The 22,724-nt window shown below is 44.1% G+C and overlaps 2 protein-coding genes across 2 annotated transcripts; both read left to right on the plus strand.

Annotated features, from left to right (window-relative positions):
• Positions 1 to 271: 271 nt before the first annotated feature.
• Positions 272 to 10,252, plus strand: LOC138952051 (kremen protein 2-like). The gene is made up of 4 exons (XM_070323626.1): positions 272 to 366; positions 2,164 to 2,405; positions 9,582 to 9,720; positions 10,019 to 10,252. Exons 1-4 carry the CDS (start codon positions 300 to 302, stop codon positions 10,066 to 10,068), a joined length of 498 nt encoding a protein of 165 aa, XP_070179727.1. The 5' UTR covers positions 272 to 299; the 3' UTR covers positions 10,069 to 10,252.
• Positions 10,253 to 10,424: 172 nt separating this feature from the next.
• LOC138952052 (uncharacterized) lies at positions 10,425 to 18,676 on the plus strand. Its single transcript, XM_070323627.1, has 4 exons — positions 10,425 to 11,077; positions 15,541 to 15,640; positions 17,129 to 17,177; positions 18,316 to 18,676. The coding sequence occupies exons 1-4, from the start codon at positions 10,999 to 11,001 to the stop codon at positions 18,631 to 18,633; spliced, it is 546 nt and encodes a 181-aa protein (XP_070179728.1). The 5' UTR covers positions 10,425 to 10,998; the 3' UTR covers positions 18,634 to 18,676.
• Positions 18,677 to 22,724: the final 4,048 nt, after the last annotated feature.

Here is a 22,724-nt window from a genome sequence, read left to right on the forward strand (position 1 = left end):
TAAGGGTACAGTTAGTTAGTTAGTTGTTTTGGCTTTTTGGGTCCAGCAGACCATATAGGCCAAATCAGGACCCCGAGGGTACAGTAAGCATGAAGGAGTAAATAATGATCAAAGGGCGCTTTGATACAAGCTCCTGTGATCGAGATAAAGATCAGACCATAGATGTGTATTATCAGACAGAGACAGAGTTTTTGACTGGTCCTTGAGAAAAGAACTTCTTGCGTCATAAATTTACGTCACGACAAAAGATCGTCATTCACTAGGCATAGAGAAGAGTTGTGAATGCATGTTGCAAGAACATGCGTGGATTATTTTGTCAAGGAATGTCGAGTTTTGAGGTGATGTTGATTCTTGGTATGCTACACCGTAAGTAACGTGCAACAGCTAGGTTTAAGTGCGCGCGCGAGTGTGTGTGTATGTGTGTGTGTGAATAGAATAGAATAGAATAGAATAATGTTTATTGTCATGAACCAGTAAAGTTATTGACACAACAAACAACAAATAATGCATTATACAATGCTAAAACAATCCGTAACAAATTTGCCAAGACGAACTTGAACTTCGTCTTCTAAAAATAAGTTACTTGGATTTTTGTTAGCATATTTCATATTGATATGTGAAGCATCTTCTTTAAATTCATCCCTTAATTTAACATATTTATTGCATTTATCTAGAAAATGTATTTCATCTTCTATGACATTGCATTCAATACAAAGACGATTTTGTTGTGTGTGTGTGTGTGTGTGTGTGTGTGTGTGTGTCTGTCTGTCCGTCTGTCCGTCTGTCTCTGTTTGTCCTGTTGTATTGTCGTTGTAAAAGCTGTTGTTGTTGTTGGTGTGTGTGTGTGTGTGTGTGTATGTGAGTGTGTGTGTGTGTGTGTGTGTGTGTGTGTGTGAGTGAGTGCGTGTGTGTGTGTGTGTGTGTGTGTGTGTGTGTGTGTGTGTGTGTGTGTGTGTGTCTGTCTTTTTGACTGTCTCTTTGTCTCTGTTTTTACATTTAGTCAAGTTTTGACTAAATGTTTTAACATAGAGAGGGAATCGAGACGAGGGTCGTGGTGTATGTGTGTGTGTGTGTGTGTGTGTGTGTGTGTGTGTGTGTGTGTCTGTGTCTGTGTCTGTGTGTCTGTGCGTGTGTGTGTGTAGAGCGATTCAGAGTAAACTACTGGACCGATCTTTATGAAATTTTACATGATAGTTTCTGGGTATGATATCCCTAGACCTTTGTTTTCATTTTTTGGATAAACGTCTTTGATGACGTCATATCTGGCTTTTTGTAAAAGTTGAGGCGGCACTGTCACACCCTCATTTTTCAATAAAATTGATTGAAATTTTGGCCAAGTAATATTCGACGAAGGCCGGACTTTGGTATTGCATTTCAGATTGGAGGCTTACAAATTGATTATGACTTTGGTCATTAAAAATCCGAAAATTGTAATTAAATTTTTGTTTTTTTATAAAACGATCTAAATTTAGGTTCATCTTATTCTTCATCATTTTCTGATTCCAAAAACATATAAATATGTTATATTTGAATTAAAAACAAGCTCTGAAAGTTAAAAATATAAAAAATTATGTTTAAAATAAAATTTCCGAAATCGATTTAAAAACAAGTTCGTCTTATTCTTTGTCGGTTCCTGATTCCAAAAACATATAGATATGATATGTTTGGATTAAAAACACGCTCAGAAAGTTAAAGCGAAGAGATGTACAGAAAAGCGTGCTGTGCAGCACAGCGCAACCGCTACCGCTCTAAACAGGCTCGCCTTTTGTACGAGCGGCGGACTGCGGTCATTGTGAAAAAATGCAGTGCGTTCAGTTTCATTCTGTGAGTTCCACAGCTTGACTAAATGTAGTAATTTCGCCTTACTCGACTTGTTATTGGTGTATTTTCGTTGTTAAAGCTGGCGTTGTTGTGCCTGTATGTGTCTATTTCAGTATCTGACTGTGACTCTTTTCATGTGTGCTTGATCATGAACGTTCACACACACACACACACACACACACACACACACACACACACACACACACACACACACACACACACACACACACACACACACACACACACACTAGCACCCCCTCCTGGCACACACACACACACTTCCCCCTCTCTCCTCCCCCCTACCGCACTCTCTCCCCCTCTTATTCGTGTCTTTTTTTCCAGCACTCGGCGCATTAGTCGTCAAATTTATAGGCTGCATGACGGAGACAAAAGTGGCCAAAGAGGTGCTACAGATGGAAATGCTGCAGGAAAAGCCGACGAAAGAAGAAAAAGAGCGCATTGACATCCTGGTTCGCTCCAGGGGTCCATTTGCAACAATGCCGGTCGGGACATTCAGCGGGATGACCGTACAAGTGTGTGTGCAGCGGTGCTGGATGGCTCGTAACCACTACGCTGCGATCAAGGTAGAGAACACAAATTGTTAAGCTCGTTACAGGTTATAGACAAAAAGGAATACTAAAGAAAATTTAAAAAAAATTAAAATAAAATGAAAGACAGAGCGAGAACGGAGTGCAGAAGAAAAAAAGTGAAAGCTGCATGCTCGGATGAAAAAATAAACTACAAAATGTTCGTGCCATGCAAAGTTTCGAACCCGGCACCTACGCCTTACCACATGAGCGCCCTACGCAATTGAGCTATCGTGAGCACGTCGAAATCTAGCCTCTCTTTAACACGGGGGATAACCGGTCAAATGCCGAACAGAAGCCGAATGCCGCTCATGACACGTGTGAAGGCAAGTTTTGTCTGTTTTCTAGGTATTGTTTGATTTATGTCGGGATTTAAGGTAAGCTACTGATTCAGCGATGACTAAATTTGTTTCTCGATGCATAAAAAGTCAGGGAGCGATTGATATTTGCCCGTAAATATCCTTCAAAGCTGAAAATGTCCGCGATCGAGCACCGGAAATGGCTGTTCGATGGGTTTTGCAAGTAGAAATGTGCTTTATTTCACCAAATCAGCTCGTATTTGGTGTGGGTACGGGATTCTAGAGGACGAAGGAGTCATAAGAGGTGCAAAGAAGTGCTATTTGGGAGTAGAATAAATCTTCCGAGACAGTAGACAAGAGAAGGTCATATTTGAGAGAGGAGCGCGTAGGCCGATTGTCTTTCCGACAAGCGAATGATACAGCAGATTAATCATTCGTTTTGACCAGAAACCTAGTCTCTAGTTTTTATGAATGAGTTTTTTAATTAAAACAATCACGAGAACTCTCTCGCTTAGCCTAATGGCTGTTCGATGGGTTTCGCAAGTAGAAATGTGCTTTATTTCACCAAATCAGCTCGTATTTGACATCGGTTTGGTATATATATATATTTTCTAATCCTACCGCGAACTGGATAGCAGACGCGGCACGACTGTTGCACCACACTTTGAAGGGGATATAGCTCAGTTGGTAGCGCGCTGGATTTGTATTCAGTTGGCCGCTGTCAGCGTGAGTTCGATCCCAGGTTCGGCGGAAATTTATTTCAGAGTCAAATTTGTGTGCAGACTCTCTTCGGTGTCCGAACTCCCCCCCCCCCCCCCCCCCCCCCCGTGTACACTACATTGGGTGTGCACGTTAAAGATCCCACGATTGACAAAAGGGTCTTTCCTGGCAAAAATTGCTTAGGCACAGTTAATAATTGTCTACCTATACCCGTGTGACTTGGAATAATAGGCCGTGAAAGGTAAATATGCGCCGAAATGGCTGCAATTACTGGCCGTATAAAATTTCATCTCACACGGCATCACTGCAGAGCGCCTAGAACTGTACCCACGGAATATGCGCGATATAAGCCTCATTGATTGATTGATTGAAGTAATCCCACACTTTGAAGTAAATTACTTCAAAGTGTGGGGATGTGCCCCACACTTTGAAGTAAACCCATTTTTTACTTCAAAGTGTGGGGGATCTTCCCACACTTTGAAGTAAACTCAGTTTTTACTTCAAAGTGTGGGGGGATCTTCCCACACTTTGAAGTAACTTACTTCAAAGCGTGGGACTTTTGCATCGCCTGTTTGAGCCTGATGATTTTGTCAAAAAAAATGGCAAAGTCTTTTGGATGAGTGAACAGAAAAAGTGAGCGAGCCAAGAAACATAGGGATGTTTGTTATCAGGCTTTCAAGGCATATGTACTCGATGACTATACTCGCTAATTGCTTTACCAACAGCTGGAGACATGCTAAATTAAGTTCCCTGCAAAATATTGTGGTCTAGGACCCCTTCAATGTTGAGATATGTTAATTTTCATTTTGATCTGGATCGTCCTATTTATAGATTTGGCAACACATGTAACGTTGATGCAAGGGAGCTAACACCGCGGCTTTGTTGACATCCTCACTTTTTCAGAGGCTAGAACAAGCTGTAATGCATGTATTATGGTCCGCGCATGGTGACATATCGTCATTATATGGTCTTATGGTGCGTTTGACATCGATTATGGGCAAACTACACTTTGTAAACACGGGAGCGCGTACATATGCCTTTAAGCAATGTCCCATTGTTGAGTATGACGAAAACTCGTGGTGACGATTTTAAAACATGTTGGGTCACGCATGGTCCAACCTTACATGGTCCAACCTTACATGGTCCAACCTTACATGGTCCAACCTTACATGGTCCAATCTTACATGGTCCAACCTTACATGGTCCAATCGTGCATGGTCCAATCTTACATGGTCCAATCTCACATGGTCCAACCTTACATGGTCCAATCTTACATGGTCCAACCTTGCATGGTCCAACCTTGCATGGTCCAATCTTACATGGTCCAATCTTACATGGTCCAACCTTACATGGTCCAATCTTACATGGTCCAACCTTGCATGGTCCAACCTTGCATGGTCCAACCTTACATGGACAACCTTACATGGTCCAACCTTACATGGTCTAACCTTACCATGTCCAACCTTACATGGTCCAATCTTACATGGTCAACCTTACATGGTCCAATCTTACATGGTCCAATATTACATGGTCCAACCTTACATGGTCCAACCTTACATGGTCCAACCTTACATGGTCCAATCTTACATGGTCCAATCTTACATGGTCCAATCTTACATGGTCCAATAATATATATGGACCATGTAAGATTGGACCATGTAAGGTTGGACCATGTAATGTTGGACCATGTAAGGTTGGACCATGTAAGATTGGACCATGCGTGACCCAACATGTTTTAAAATCGTCACCACGAGTTTTCGTCACACTCAACAATGGGACATTGCTTAAAGCCTGATAACAAACATCACTATGTTTCTTGGCTCGCTCACTTTTTCTGTTCACTCATCCAAAAGACTGCCATTTTTTTGACAAAATCATCAGGCTCAAACAGGCAATGCAAAAGTCCCACGCTTTGAAGTAAGTTACTTCAAAGTGTGGGAAGATCCCCCCACACTTTGAAGTAAAAACTGAGTTTACTTCAACGTGTGGGAAGATCCCCCCACACTTTGAAGTAAAAAATGGGTTTACTTCAAAGTGTGGGGCACATCCCCACACTTTGAAGTAATTTACTTCAAAGTGTGGGATTACTTCAAAGTGTGGTGCAACAGTCGTGCCGCGTCTGCTATCCAGTTCGCGGTAGGATTAGAAAAAATATATATATATATACCAAACCGATGTCAAATTTATACGAGCTGATTTGGTGAAATAAAGCACATTTCTACTTGCGAAACCCATCGAACAGCCATTAGGCTAAGCGAGAGAGTTCTCGTGATTGTTTTAATTAAAAAACTCATTCATAAAAACTAGAGACTAGGTTTCTGGTCAAAACGAATGATTAATCTGCTGTATCATTCGCTTGTCGGAAAGACAATCGGCCTACGCGCTCCTCTCTCAAATATGACCTTCTCTTGTCTACTGTCTCGGAAGATTTATTCTACTCCCAAATAGCACTTCTTTGCACCTCTTATGACTCCTTCGTCCTCTAGAATCCCGTACCCATACCAAATACGAGCTGATTTGGTGAAATAAAGCACATTTCTACTTGCAAAACCCATCGAACAGCCATTTCCGGTGCTCGATCGCGGACATTTTCAGCTTTGAAGGATATTTACGGGCAAATATCAATCGCTCCCTGACTTTTTATGCATCGAGAAACAAATTTAGTCATCGCTGAATCAGTAGCTTACCTTAAATCCCGACATAAATCAAACAATACCTAGAAAACAGACAAAACTTGCCTTCACACGTGTCATGAGCGGCATTCGGCTTCTGTTCGGCATTTGACCGGTTATCCCCCGTGTATAAGGGCCGACCGGACTTGGACGCCGTTTTACGGTATATGCGCCGCAGGCCGTTTTGTGCGTCGCGCGGGATTTGCCGAGTGGCCACACATCGACGATTTTTTTCACAACGCGGTATCAGTGGAGCGGGTCACCTGACAAGAAGGTTCAGTTGCATTCGACTGCCGCGCCGCGAGCGGCTGACGTCATCGCTCTGGTTTGCTCTGATTGGTCAAATTTCCGTCGTTCTATGTCTGTGTCATAGAAATTAGAACACGCGCTATTCTTCTGCAAATAACGCTTCGCGATCATACCACGCCGCGGCGCGCCCAACGGGGCCGTTTTGAGCATAAGTCAAATGTGGACAGGGTCGGCCGGGAGTGTCTGGACAGGCCTTTAGAGTATATATAATAAACCCTGAACGCATGCAGACCGCCGCGGGACGATGTTTCAACCCCAGACATGCGCGTTGACGTACACATTCACTTTCAGTTAAAAACTTCTTTGACAACAACTGAAACGAAAAAAAAAAATGTTATCTGGCTAGTGTACACGCCCATGCTTTGTAAAAGCTTCCATGCTTCGTGTATAAAGGTTTTAGGTCTCACTTAGCACATTTCTTCGACATCAAGTGTTAGGTTGAAACGCGCGTCCTCATGTGAAATCTTTAAATCAGCCGCTTAACAGGTAATTTATTTTCCTGGCCGGGTGCCAAAAGCGTGTAAAGCTAATATCTCCGTTTGCCTACCGTTAGGAACGTAATTGTTTGTACACACCCTTGGCCCCACAATTCCAAGCTACTCACCAAATTTGAGCTCAACTGACCCCAGAGTACCAGAGATACAGTCGAAACTCTTGAAGATGCAAACAAACAAACAAACAAACAAACAAACAAACAAACAATCAGAGCGAATCCTAAATAGCCCCTTTATGCAAGGCATAAAGGCGGCTATAATAACCAAACATGAAACAAGTAATGTACAATCAATGCAAACAGGATTTTTTTTGATTTTTTAGACAAATTGACAACCAAACAACCAAATAGAAAAAGAAAGCAGACACAACCAAAGCCCCCCCAACACACACACACATTTATATACACACACTCGGACATACGCACGCGCACAAATAGACACACGCGTGCGCACGCACGCGCGTACTAACACACACACATACACGCACACACTAACAATTACATACACTGCTGCCAAATATCTCATGCGTGACTGCTGTGCCGTGTCTCATGCCTAATGACTCCCTCGATATGTCGCATGTATGAGTCCCTTGCTCTCGTGTAATGTCTCATGTGTGACTTCTGTGGCATACAGGGGTCCCCAGAGTGCGCGTCCCTGCATCCTATACGCACTTGAAGCCGAAATCACGTACTAGAAATTCACGGAAAGGGTTTCGGGACGCACTAAACCTACTATATAGAGCGGGTCCCGGGACGCACTAAATTTCTGTTGTCGGGTGTCCCGTATACTCTTTTCAAACTGTAGTCGGCGGCTGAGTCAAAGTGCAAGCACACATTATGCCAGTTTCACGCGGGCGCAAAGTGTGCGTGTATTGCATTTGACAAGGTTCCTCGAATATCCTGGTAATAAAAAAACAACTCCATATCACATTATTCGCGATCACAATGCGTTATATGTACATAGGGGGTTTAGTGACCCGGGATTCTTGGGACCCTCTAAAACTCCGCTTAGGGGTTCCATGGACCCTCTAAACATTAACAGTGGGGGTCCCCGGACCCTGTAGGACGGGCGTCCGTGGGGACCCCGGGTATACCTCGTGCGTGACTCCTGTGATATGTTTCATGCGTGACTCCTGTGATATGTTTCATGCGTGACTCCTGTGATATGTTTCATGCGCGACTCATGTGATATATTTCATGCGCAACTCATGTGATATTGGGGCGGGGATATAGCTCAGTTGGTAGCGCGCTGGATTTGTATTCAGTTGGCCGCTGTCAGCGTGAGTTCGATCCCAGGTTCGGCGGAAATTTATTTCAGAGTCAACTTTGTGTGCAGACTCTCTTCGGTGTCCGAACCCTCCCCCCGTGTACACTACATTGGGTGTGCACGTTAAAGATCCCACGATTGACAAAAGGGTCTTTCCTGGCAAAATTGCTTAGGCACAGTTAATAATTGTCTACCTATACCCGTGTGACTTGGAATAATAGCCGCGAAAGGTAAATATGCGCCGAAATGGCTGCAATCTACTGGCCGTATAAAATTTCATCTCACACGGCATCACTGCAGAGCGCCTAGAACTGTACCCACGGAATATGCGCGATATAAGCCTCATTGATTGATTGATTGATTGATATGTTTCATGCGTGACTCCTGTGATATGTTTCATGTGTGACTCCTGTGATATGTTTCATGCGCGACTCATGTGATATGTTTCATGCGTGACTCATGTGATATGTTTCATGCGTGACTCCTGTGATATGTTTCATGCGCGACTCATCTGATATGTTTCATGCGCGACTCATGTGATATGTTTCATGCGCGAGTCATGTGATATGTTTCATGCGCGACTCATGTGATATGTTTCATGCGTGACTCCTGTGATGTGTTTCATGCGTGACTCCTGTGATATGTTTCATGCGCGACTCATGTGATATGTTTCATGCGTGACTCCTGTGATATGTTTCATGAGTGACTACTGTGATATGTTTCATGCGTGACTCTTGTGATATGTTTCATGCGCGACTCAAGTGATATGTTTCATGCGCGACTCATGTGTTATGTTTGAAGTGAAACTCCTTTGATGTGTTTCATGCGTGACTCATGTGATATGTTTCAAGCGCGACTCATGTGACATGTTTGAAGTGAAACTCCTTTGATGTGTTTCATGCGTGATTCCTGTGATATGTTTCATGCGCGACTCATGTGATATTTTTGAAGTGAAACTACTTTGATTTGTTTCATGCGTGACTCATGTGGTATGTTTCATGCGCGACTCATGTGACATGTTTGAAGTGAAACTCCTTTGATATGTTTCATCAGTAACTCCTGTGATAATTATGTTTTATGCGTGACTCTTTTGACATGATTTACGCGCGACTCCTGTGATATGTTTTATGCGTGACTCTTTTGACATGATTCACGCGTGACTCCTGTGATATGTTTCATGCGTGAATATTGTGACATGATTCACGCGAGACTTCTGTGATATGTTCCATGCGTGACGCCTGTGACATTTCTTCTGCGTGACTCCTGTGACATGTGACGATATCTCATGAGTGACTGATATGACCAATGCGTGACTAACATGGCATGCCTCATGAGCGACTGCCCTGACAAAGCTCACACGTGACAGCTGTAGCATGTCTTATGCATGACTCGCACGCCAACGTAACTGTGCAGAACGCCAACCGCTGTTACTGTGCCAAAAGCTTGGGAAGCTCGATGATGAAAGTGAACTCAACTCTTTGCTACGAAAGATGTAGCGGCAACTGTCGCCAGCGATGTGGCGGTCGTATGGCTTTGTCTGTCTATGAAACAGGTAGAGGAACACACACACATGCACACACACACACACACACACACACACACACACACACACACACACACACACACACACACACACACACACACACACACACACACACACACACACACACACACACACACACACACACACACACACACAATTACGCGTAAGTGGTTATGAAAACATGCAATCAAATGATGTATAAACAAAAAAAAGTTTTAAAAAAGTACCGTAATGACACCCCCCCCCCCCCCCCCCCCCCGCTACAGACACGGTACCTTTAATCATATTTCGTGTGTTTATTAATCAGGGTACGTGCAAGGGTCACCATCCCGTCCAAAGTATGCCGGTGGTGAGTAATTGTCTGCAGAGTTGCCAAAGTATGCCGGTGGTGAGTAATTGTCTGCAGAGTTGCCAAAGTATGCCGGTGGTGAGTAATTGTCTGCAGAGTTGCAAAAGTATGCCGGTGGTGAGTAATTGTCTGCAGAGTTGCAAAAGTATGCCGGTGGTGAGTAATTGTCTGCAGAGTTGCCAAAGTATGCCGGTGGTGAGTAATTGTCTGCAGAGTTGCCAAAGTATGCCGGTGGTGAGTAATTGTCTGCAGAGTTGCAAGAGTATGCCGGTGGTGAGTAATTGTCTGCAGAGTTGCAAGAGTATGCCGGTGGTGAGTAATTGTCTGCAGAGTTGCAAGAGTATGCCGGTGGTGAGTAATTGTCTGCAGAGTTGCAAGAGTATGCCGGTGGAGAGTAATTGTCTGCAGAGTTGCAAAAGTATGCCGGTGGTGAGTAATTGTCTGCAGAGTTGCAAGAGTATTTGAACAAGCATATTCACGTTTAGTTCAGAAGCTCACGAGGAGAGAAGAAGAGGATTGCAATAACTCATCTAAATTATTGTGGTGGCAACGACGACGACGATGACGATGATGATGGCGATGATGATGATGATGATGATGATGATGATGATGATGATGATGATGATGATGACGACGACGACGACGACGATGATGATGATGATGATGATGATGATGATGATGATGATGATGATGATGATGATGATGATGATGATGATGATGATGATGATGATGATGATGATGATGATGGTTAATCAATCAATCAATATGAGGCTTACATCGCGCGTATTCCGTGGGTACAGCTTTGGTAATACGCATTGTGCAACTTACATGTTTGTTAGAGAAGAACAGCTTCGGTAAGACGCGTCTTTGCATGTGCATGTTGGACAGAGAAATTTGAAGAAGACGAGTACAAGCCCCGCTTCCTGAACCCTGAAGAGATGGGCAAGTCCGTCGACAAGTTTAATAAAAATGGTCCCGTTGAGGACGTCCCTAACACTGGGGTTGAGGTCGTCGATGGTAAGTACACAATTTATTTGGTTAAAAAAAGGATAGGCAGGTGTGGGTTTTTTCTTCGTTTTTTTCTACATTATATGTATATTTTATTATGCATTGCGGTAAACACATTTGTTAACCAAATATTAAACTTCCAATCTGAAACTCAATCCTATTATGACAGGGTCAAAGAGTTCAAATTTATATGATGGAAAATCGGGCTTTCATAATCATCCGATCAATATTTTTTTAATTAATAGGGGTGAGATTACTCGAAACAATTACGCACGCACTCACGCAAACACACCCCTTCACACACACACACACCCGCATACACACACTCGGGGACCTCTAAATCCTTACAGTTATATATGAGGCGCCAACGCTTAGACCTGGGGACTGTAGAAGACAGCATCCACCAGCTGGATAGAGCAGCACAAGTCACAATCTTAGACCTGGGGACAGTAGAAGACAGCATCCACCAGCTGGATAGAGCAGCACAAGTCACCATCTTAGACCTGGGGACAGTAGAAGACAGCATCCACCAGCTGGATAGAGCAGCACGAGTCACCATCTTAGACCTGGGGACAGTAGAAGACAACATCCACCAGCTGGATAGAGCAGCACAAGTCACAATCTTAGACCGGGGGACAGTAGAAGACAGCATCCACCAGCTGGATAGAGCAGCACAAGTCACCATCTTAGACCTGGGGACAGTAGAAGACAGCATCCACCAGCTGGATAGAGCAGCACAAGTCACAATCTTAGACCTGTGGACAGTAGAAGACAGCATCCACCAGCTGGATAGAGCAGCACAAGTCACAATCTTAGACCGGGGGACAGTAGAAGACAGCATCCACCAGCTGGATAGAGCAGCACAAGTCACCATCTTAGACCTGGGGACAGTAGAAGATAGCATCCACCAGCTGGATAGAGCAGCACAAGTCACAATCTTAGACCGGGGGACAGTATAAGACAGCATCCACCAGCTGGATAGAGCAGCACAAGTCACCATCTTAGACCTGGGGACAGTAGAAGACAGCATCCACCAGCTGGATAGAGCAGCACAAGTCACCATCTTAGACCTGTGGACAGTAGAAGACAGCATCCATCAGCTGGATAGAGCAGCACAAGTCACAATCTTAGACCGGGGGACAGTAGAAGACAGCATCCACCAGCTGGATAGAGCAGCACAAGTCACCATCTTAGACCTGGGGACAGTAGAAGACAGCATCCACCAGCTGGATAGAGCAGCACAAGTCACCATCTTAGGCCTGGGGACAGTAGAAGACAGCATCCACCAGCTGGATAGAGCAGCACAAGTCACTATCTTAGACCTGGGTACAGTAGAAGACAGCATCCACCAGCTGGATAGAGCAGCACAAGTCACAATCTTAGACCTGGGGACAGTAGAAGACAGCATCCACCAGCTGGATAGAGCAGCACAAGTCACCATCTTAGACCTGGGGACAGTAGAAGACAGCATCCACCAGCTGGATAGAGCAGCACGAGTCACCATCTTAGACCTGGGGACAGTAGAAGACAACATCCACCAGCTGGATAGAGCAGCACAAGTCACAATCTTAGACCTGGGGACAGTAGAAGACAGCATCCACCAGCTGGATAGAGCAGCACAAGTCACCATCTTAGACCTGGGGACAGTAGAAGACAGCATCCACCAGCTGGATAGAGCAGCACGAGTCACCATCTTAGACCTGGGGACAGTAGAAGACAACATCCACCAGCAGGATAGAGCAGCACAAGTCACAATCTTAGACCGGGGGACAGTAGAAGACAGCATCCACCAGCTGGATAGAGCAGCACAAGTCACCATCTTAGACCTGGGGACAGTAGAAGACAGCATCCACCAGCTGGATAGAGCAGCACAAGTCACCATCTTAGACCTGTGGACAGTAGAAGACAGCATCCACCAGCTGGATAGAGCAGCACAAGTCACAATCTTAGACCTGTGGACAGTAGGAGAGAGCATCCACCAGCAGGATAGAGCAGCACAAGTCACAATCTTAGACCGGGGGACAGTAGAAGACAGCATCCACCAGCTGGATAGAGCAGCACAAGTCACCATCTTAGACCTGGGGACAGTAGAAGATAGCATCCACCAGCTGGATAGAGCAACACAAGTCACAATCTTAGACCGGGGGACAGTAGAAGACAGCATCCACCAGCTGGATAGAGCAGCACAAGTCACCATCTTAGACCTGTGGACAGTAGAAGACAGCATCCACCAGCTGGATAGAGCAGCACAAGTCACAATCTTAGACCGGGGGACAGTAGAAGACAGCATCCACCAGCTGGATAGAGCAGCACAAGTCACCATCTTAGACCTGGGGACAGTAGAAGACAGCATCCACCAGCTGGATAGAGCAGCACAAGTCACCATCTTAGGCCTGGGGACAGTAGAAGACAGCATCCACCAGCTGGATAGAGCAGCACAAGTCACTATCTTAGACCTGGGTACAGTAGAAGACAGCATCCACCAGCTGGATAGAGCAGCACAAGTCACCATCTTAGACCGGGGGACAGTAGTAGACAGCATCCACCAGCTGGATAGAGCAGCACAAGTCACCATCTTAGACCTGGGGACAGTAGAAGACAGCATCCACCAGCTGGATAGAGCAGCACAAGTCACCATCTTAGACCTGGGGACAGTAGTAGACAACATCCACCAGCTCGATAGAGCAGCACACGTCACCATCTTAGACCTGGGGACAGTAGAAGACAGCATCCACCAGCTGGATAGAGCAGCACAAGTCACAATCTTAGACCGGGGGACAGTAGAAGACAGCATCCACCAGCTGGATAGAGCAGCACAAGTCACCATCTTAGACCTGGGGACAGTAGAAGACAGCATCCACCAGCTGGATAGAGCAGCACAAGTCACCATCTTAGACCTGGGGACAGTAGAAGACAGCAGCCACCAGCTGGATAGAGCAACACAAGTCACAATCTTAGACCGGGGGACAGTAGAAGACAGCATCCACCAGCTGGATAGAGCAGCACAAGTCACCATCTTAGACCTGGGGACAGTAGAAGACAGCAGCCACCAGCTGGATAGAGCAACACAAGTCACCATCTTAGACCTGTGGACAGTAGAAGACAGCATCCATCAGCTGGATAGAGCAGCACAAGTCACTATCTTAGACCTGGGGATAGTCGAAGACAGCAGCCACCAGCTGGATAGAGCAGCACAAGTCACAATCTTAGACCTGGGGACAGTAGAAGACAGCAGCCACCAGCTGGATAGAGCAGCACAAGTCACTATCTTAGACCTGGGGACAGTCGAAGACAGCAGCCACCAGCTGGATAGAGCAGCACAAGTCACCATCTTAGACCTGGGGACAGTAGAAGACAGCAGCCACCAGCTGGATAGAGCAGCACAAGTCACCATCTTAGACCTGTGGACAGTAGAAGACAGCAGCCACCAGCTGGATAGAGCAGCACAAATCACTATCTTAGACCTGGGGACAGTAGAAGACAGCATCCACCAGCTGGATAGAGCAGCACAAGTCACCATCTTAGACCTGGGGACAGTAGAAGACAGCATCCACCAGCTGGATAGAGCAACACAAGTCACCATCTTAGACCTGGGGACAGTAGAAGACAGCAGCCACCAGCTGGATAGAGCAGCACAAGTCACCATCTTCGGGCTGCGAACGGGACACTGCCAACTCCTCTCCCATATGTATGGAGCTACAATCTCAGACACCGACCAATGCCCGTGTAACACAGGCATGCAAACCCCGCCCACACTATGCAGTCCTGCCCCTCCTTCAACGTCCCAAGACAGCAGACGTGGCCCAAGCCAATTGAGGCCCACGAGAAGCTGTGGGTATCGACAACGTCGCTGCGGCGGACTGCGGACTTCGCCATACAGACGGGATTGACAATGTAGCATGGCTTAGAACGCAGAAGAAGAAGAAGAAGAAGATATATGAGGTTCCAATGCAAAATGGACAACGGTACCCCTCAGAGTGGTAGTAGCAGCAGTGGCATGTATCATATATCACAACAACAAAAATAGACTGCCAACGTTCCAAAATTCGGAATAAAAAAACAAGAAACGTACGTTGTTGGAACGTTTAATTGTTGTCAAAACAAAACGTTACGTTCACAAAATTTAATATATCGACCCAGCGGTATATTTTACATTTTAAGATACTTACTTACTTACTTACTTACTTACTTACTTACGTACTGCCCGTTATACCGGTTGGCATATAGGGCAGCAACATTTTGAGATAAATGTTGTCTAATTAGTGTTTGTCTGTGCACAAGACTGCTGGGTCGATATATTTGTGAACGTAACGTTTTGTTTTGTCGATAATTAAACGTTCCAATAATGTACTTTTCTTGCGTTTTGGTTTGGGTATAATTCTATCATAATTACAGTCAAGCGCATTTTGGAAAGGTTAATTTGTGGGTCCCGTATTGAAAATAATGAATTTTATTTTTCGTGTACCGTTCAGAAGCAGAAGAGGCGGTGAATCCTATTGCAGTTGTGGTGGGGGTCCTGGCAAGCTGCGTGCTATTAGCGGGTGTCATCTTCGGGGTCTCTCGATATAAACAGTGAGAACAACTTGTCTTGTAAGTCAGAGATGGCCAGATCGTCCGCCTCATCGCCAGGGGCGAGACACAAAAATGCACCGGGCTTGTAGAAACCACCTGGCAACTCACCCGACTGGCCAGTACAACTTCCAGTCCAATGCAACACGTTTGGTCGTAACATCGACTTTCAAAGCCATAAACACTGCAGATGCCGCAACAGTGATATGTACCGGACCAGCGATATTTCTGGCAGGCTAGTGACTTTCTTGAAGTTACTCGCCCGGCTGGCGAATTAACATTTTGAGATTTAGCCATCTCTGCAAGTGTAGCATAATCAAGAGTTACTGTCAAATAATGGTGAAAAATGGTGTTATTCAACATACGAAAAACAATGAAGATGATTGACGAAACACCGATGACACAAAGAAGATGTACAACAAAGGGTCGCCCCGAGGTGAAGAAATGATAGTTTATACAATTCAAGTATAGACATTGGGAAAGTGAGAGTATTTCAATATATTTAATTTACTTGTCAATTAATCAATAAATCTCTCTATCTATCTCTCTATCTGTCTATCAATCAATCAATCAATCAATCAATCAATCAATCTATCTATCTATCTATCTATCTATCTATCTATCTATCTATCTATCTATCTATCTATCTAAGCATACCTACCAATCAATCAATCAATCAACCAATCAATCAATCAATCAATCAATCAACCAATTAATCAACCAATCAATCAATCAATCAATTTAACCAATCAACTAATCAATCAATACACAAAATAAATTCATCTTTTCCATCTTCACTGTTTAGTACTATCTTTTGCTTTGTGCAGTATCGACATATCTTGTCGTAGTTCGCCCACAATCTCCAACACCCCCTCCCTCCTCATCCTTCCTATAAAAATAAAGAAATATAGTAAAACAACATTCGACTGGGTGGCCGAGTGGTAACGCACTTGCGCTCGGAAGCGAGAGGTTGCGTGTTCAGGCCTGGGTCAGGCCGCAATTTTCTCCCCCCTTTCCTAACCTAGGTGGTGGGTTCAAGTGCTAGTCTTTCGGATGAGACGAAAAACCGAGGTCCCTTCGTGTACACTACATTGGGGTGTGCACGTTAAAGATCCCACGATTGACAAAAGGGTCTTTCCTGGCAAAATTGTATAGGCATAGATAAAAATGTCCATCAAATACCCGTGTGACTTGGAATAAAGTGTAAACAATTCCATCTCACACGGCATTAAGTCTCAGGGCTTGGAAACATTAATACACGCATGCAGGAAAAAAAAAAATGGGTAGCGCCGTATACTGTATGGCAGCTCGCTTTCCCCAGGGAGAAAGCAGCCCGAATTTCTGTGAGGTTACCCTCATGGACTGTATAAAATCTTATCTTATCTTATCTGAGGAACAATTAAGATACTACACAAAAGTAAAATAGCGACGATTCTCTTCATTTTGCGCTGAATGGAGGCATTGGGTCCAAATACTTATTTTTATTTTCAGGAACAAATCTCCAAAAAACGTCAAACTACCGGATCAGATAGACATGCCGGTAAGGTCACGCCTTTGAAAGAAGGATAAGAAGTCTGAAATGGAAGCACAAGCGCGCGCGCACACATACATACATGGTGGCCGAATGGAAGACTAATCAACACACTATTTGTTAGTGTGTACAGGGCTCCCCACAGACGCTCCTCCTATAGAGGTCCCGGGACCCCCACGTTCAGTTTCTAGAGGGTCCATGGACCCCCACTGCAGAATTGTAGAGGGTCCCAAGGGTCCAAAAGCCGAAAAGTCCCGTTGTACTCATAAAATATTTTTTGTCGCTCATAGTTTACTGTGAAGTGTCTTTATCATTGACATATTTTAGGTGGACATCGCACACACACACACACACACACACACACACACACACACACACACACACACACACACACACACACACACACACACATTTTGAGATTATATATTTATATATATATACTTTTGCATCGGTTTCAACCTCCTTTCCGATTTACTTCGCGTGAAATTGACATCGGTGCTTGCAAAATCTGTAAGCTGTATCTCTAGTACGTAATAGCTGACGATTGCAGTCTGAAAACAGTATCTACGGTACGCACGATAAAGGGAATTTAGTGCGTCCCAGGACCCGCTTTTTGAAGCTTTAGTGCGTCCCGGGACCCCTACACACATTTCTAGTACGTGTTTTCGGCTTCTTGTGCGTATAGGACGCAGGAACGCGCGCAGTGGGGAGCTCTGGTGTGTGTGTGTGTGTGTGTGTGTGTGGCTGGCTGTGTGTGTGTGTGTGTGTGTGTGTGTGTGTGGCTGGCTGTGTGTGTGTGTGTGTGTGTGTGTGGCTGGCTGTGTGTGTGTGTGTGTGTGAGTGTGTGTGTGTGTGTGTGTGTGGCTGGCTGTGTGTGTGGCTGGCTGTGTGTGTGTGTGTGTGTGTGGCTGGCTGTGTGTGTGTGTGTGTGTGTGTGTGTGTGTGTGTGTGTGTGTGTGTGTGTGTGTGTGGCTGGCTGTGTGCGTACGTGCGTGTATGCATGTTGATGTGCGCGCGTACGTGCGTGCGTGCGTGCGTGCGGGATCCGGTGTGTGTAATTGTCGGTGTATGCCAATAACATCGCATCGCAACTTCGCGGATTATCAAATTTAATTTCTATCATCCATTCTTACTTTTCTTCCAACAGAAAGCAAGCGAAGAAACGGAACAATCAGAGCAGAAGAAAAAGAAAAAGAAGAAAAAGAAAAAGAAAAAGGGAGACAAGAAAAAGGGAGACAACAAGAAAAAGGGAGACAAAAAAAAGGGAGACGACAAGAAAAAGGGAGACAAGAAAAAGAGAGACAATAAAAAGAGAGGCAAGAAAAAGAAATCAAAGAGTGAAGAAAAGAACACATCCGAAAACAATTCAATCATGATACGGATGGGCAATTTCAGTACAGACAGTGACAAGGGTGATTCAACGGAAAGTGACAGTTGTGATTCGCAGACAGCGTTGCTACTTTGAACGGTGATTCTGAGCATCTGATACTCGAACAACAATAAGCGCGTGTGTGTACAATTATCAAATGGGCTATTTGTGCGTGTGTGTGTGTGTGTGTGTGTGTGTGTGTGTGTGTGTGTGGTGTGTGTGTGTGTATGTGTGTGTGTGTGCGTGTGTGTGTGTGTGTATGTGTGTGTGTGTGCGTGTGTGTGTGTGTGCGTGTGTGTGTGTGTGAGTGTGTGTGTGTGTGTGTGTGTGTGTGTGTGTGTGTGTGTGTGTGTAAAGGAAATCACAAGTAACACTGTAACAGGCAGAGTTTGACAGTGATATCTGTCACGTTACATAGATCACAGAAGGTGATTATGAACGGTTAGTTACTACTAACTAACCACACCACGATCCACTCTCGCAGTCATACAAAAAGATAAAATCAACAAAAGTATAAGTTTCAGACGCCTGTTTATATAGGGGAAGGGCCCCTAATATGGACCACTTTTTGTTTATTGCTGATAACTAGCTTGTTTTCTTGCGAAGAAGTTTCATTTTGTGGTTGGTAGTCCTTCTCTCTTAGTTTAACCGTTAGGCCTAATTAGAGTGAAATAGCTTTGATAGACCTTCAGCAAAAATTAAATGCACAAAAAATCACAAATGGTCCATAATTATTAGGAGCCTGGGCGCCCAATATGGACCAGTGAAGCGGCCTTCACGAATCACTGTAAAAAGTCCCCCTATACTTCAAAATAACATGATACAACTTAGTGTGCAAGTCAGACTAATTCAAATATGCTTTAGATTTAGCTGTTTCGGGTTGATGAGAGCATTATTTGAAGCACACCAGGAAACTGAAGAAGCTTATCAAAAACAGAGTGAAAATAAGGGAAATTATCAAAAAAGACTATTTGTAATATTTTTATGAAATCTCGAGGGCTAGTTATAGGTTATTTTCAGCAAGCTTCTTAATGAATTAATTAAAATTGCCTTTAGTTTTTATTTTCTTTGATTTGTTGAAGGTGGTCCATATTAGGGGACTCACACATACTTTGAGGTTTTGCTATTATTTTTTGTTTGCAGTAGAAACTCGGGGCACACACTGTTAAAATGTAACAAATACTGTCTTAGCTGTCATATATAGCCAGTTTTGTGTTATGAAAGCTTTGGCTGTGGACAGAAACGAGTCCGTTTTAGGCGGCAAATTTAGAGTGAATGCTGCCAAAAGTGAAAAAAAGCGAAAAAGCCTAACGGTTTTCAGGTTTGTGTTTCGGCAACATGTTTTGACATGTGCAACTTATCCAGAGAGGGTGAATAAAGCGAATGAAATTGTTTGAGCGCTCTAGCGCGCGCCGTTAGTTTGTCAGAACAGGAGGTGGTCCATATTAGGAGCCGGTCCATATTAGGAGCCTTTCCCCTACTATCTCGCCACCTCCCTCGAGACTTCACTCCAAAAGATGTTTTACGTTTAAAACGTAAAAATAGGTAACTGACAAAAATGCCAGTTAAAGTTTAGAAAATGATAATACCGTAACACGCTGAGCTCGTGTAAAGACAGAAAAAATATCTGTTATGCAAAAGCGCTGGTTAAGCAGGTGTCATACACCCCACGTTGTCACCACTCAAATGAAATCACAAATATAAAAGATGACTATTTGGTAAATAGGGTGCAATGACATGGTACACTGTCTTAGCTTTTTGCCACTGAATGGGCGACCCGTAAATAGTTTATCTCCACAACTGCTCCGTTGACTGTAGTGCCGGTTGGCGTTGAACGAAGCAGGGAATAGTGGGGATATCAGGCGCCTCACTCAGTCGATGAAGGTCCTCCCCGTGGTCACCATAAATGGTAAGGAGTGTAGATGGGTAGGACGACGACAGCAACAGCAAATCACCAGGTTACAGCGTGCAGTGGTTCCGGTTACAGCATCACCGCAAAGATAATACAGCGGCTCCAGCACCGATAAGTAGGTAGGCATACACAAAACACAAATAAATACATTCAGTTACCTTGAGAGACAGTTGTCGCGAAAACCCTAGTGGGTGGTAATGCACTGCATCCTCCCCCCCCCCCCCTCAAATTTTCCAGTAACTTGAGGGTAGTGGTGGCAGCACACCTTCTCCCTCCTTCGCTGGCCAGGCCACACAACACCGGCCACACCGACACCATGCCCTGAAATTGAGAAATCAATATAATTCTACCTTGTAATACACAACCCATTCATTTTGGTACGGACGTTTCTCTCGTGTCTTAATTTTTTTAATTTTGTTTAGTAATCACACTCGATTCACAAGTGAAAATTCCGCGTCTCTCCATAATCTATATATATATACGGCTTGTGTGTGTGTGTGTGTGTGTGTGTGTGTGTGTGTGTGTGTGTGTGTGTGTGTGTGTGTGTGTGTTCGCGATACACGGCCAAAGTTCTCGATGGATCTGCTTCAAATTTAGTGGGCATATTCAGGTAGACCCCGGACACAACCTGGTCGATGAGAATTTTCAACACGTGCTCTCAGCGCGCAGCGCTGAACCGATTTTGGTTTTTCTGTTCATCTTCCCAGATCCATTCCCAGTAACTCTTCCTTATCTTCTCCAGTGTTTTGCGTTTATCTCCCTTCCTTCGTGTGGCGTCAATCCATATTACCGTTACTATTTTTAGAAGGTCACTGTCCACAACGCTTTCATCCCGGCGAAGCCGGATATTCCCGGTACTATTTTTAGAAGGTCACTGTCCACGACGCTTTCATCCCGGCGAAGCCGGGTATTCCTCTACTTCTTCCCGGCGAAGCCGGGTATTCGGCTCTAATTCTTCCGGCGAAGCGGGTAATCATCTAGTACTACATACACCATTACATGCATACAGGATGATACACGGTACGTGTGTACCGTTGTGAGAAGTAAAGGTCAAACTTCAGAAAGACAGCTATACTAAATTACGATTCTCACATGAACTCCTCACCAATACACAATCCCTTGCACACTAGCGAGCAAATGCTGACACCTGAATTTTGAACAACAAAGCAACACGAAAGAAGTTATCAGCAGGCGACAGATTTGCCGCGTACAAGTGAATGCTTTTTACCTTTCATCATCTTCTGCAGCAGGGATGTCATCGTCCGCTTCGTCCACGATACTGCTCCCGTCGCTGCTGCCACATTCTTCATCTTCAGAAGACTCCCGCAAAGATGGATGCTGGAGGCTCAAAACTGATGGTTCGGCTGCTAAAGTTGCTTCTGCCATGATCCCCACTGTGACGTCATCGGAATTTGTACCCAGATTTCACCACTTCCGTAGTCTCGTAGTCATTGTTTACGTAAATAATTCATTGTTTACGTAAATAATGATTTATTTACGTAAACAATATATTATTTAGACTTATATTACATTGTTTATAAACAATCAGCAATGTTTCTGAATAAATCCTTATTTACGTAAACAATGAATTATTTACGTAAACAATTCATTGTTTAGGTAAATAATGAATGGTTTACGTAAACAAAAAATTATTTAGAATTGTTTTACATTGTTTATAAACAATTACTTATTTAGCACATGAGCTTCTAAATAATGATTATTTAGCTAAAACTGGTGAAAAAAACATGAAAAAGTATCCAAATAATTATTTGACAAACGGAATGCCATAAGCACAAGACCAAGTGCGCACGAAAAAGATCCTGTAATCCATGTCAGAGTTCGGTGGGTTATAGAAACACGAAAATACCTAGCATGCTTCCTCCGAAAAAAGCGTATGGCTGCCTAAATGGCGGGGTAAAAAACGGTCATACACGTAAACTTCCACTCGTGCAAAAAACACGAGTGTACGTGGGAGTTTCAGCCCACAAACGCAGAAGAAGAAGAAGAAGTAGTAGGCCTACTTTCTCGTCGGTACTTACCATCACCAACAAGACGCTAAAAGGCTCATCAAATAAAAAAAATCGATTAATTTGAAGAATTAAAAACGAAAATGTTTTAGCTTTCATTGGATAACGATAAAATTGAGATATCCAATCGCTTTGCTCCTTTTATCAATAACGAGCGATTGGTTACTTTATTGTATCGATAGAAAATGTCCACCAATGACATGTAAAGTTGTTGATAACATTTATCGATTTGATGAGCCTTTTGGCGT

Source organism: Littorina saxatilis, linkage group LG17, assembly GCF_037325665.1.
Source record: "Littorina saxatilis isolate snail1 linkage group LG17, US_GU_Lsax_2.0, whole genome shotgun sequence".
Taxonomy (NCBI): Eukaryota; Metazoa; Mollusca; class Gastropoda; order Littorinimorpha; family Littorinidae; genus Littorina; species Littorina saxatilis.

Coding starts and splice junctions, on each gene's coding strand:
- LOC138952051 (XM_070323626.1), top strand. CDS start 300: ATGCGTGGATTATTTTGTCAAGGAATGTCGAGTTTTGAGGTGATGTTG. Junction 367..2,163: donor GATTCTTGGTATGCTACACC/GTAAGTAACGTG, acceptor CTTTTTTTCCAG/CACTCGGCGCATTAGTCGTC. Junction 2,406..9,581: donor ACCACTACGCTGCGATCAAG/GTAGAGAACACA, acceptor GTAACTGTGCAG/AACGCCAACCGCTGTTACTG.
- LOC138952052 (XM_070323627.1), top strand. CDS start 10,999: ATGGGCAAGTCCGTCGACAAGTTTAATAAAAATGGTCCCGTTGAGGAC. Junction 11,078..15,540: donor TGGGGTTGAGGTCGTCGATG/GTAAGTACACAA, acceptor TGTACCGTTCAG/AAGCAGAAGAGGCGGTGAAT. Junction 17,178..18,315: donor CGGATCAGATAGACATGCCG/GTAAGGTCACGC, acceptor TTCTTCCAACAG/AAAGCAAGCGAAGAAACGGA.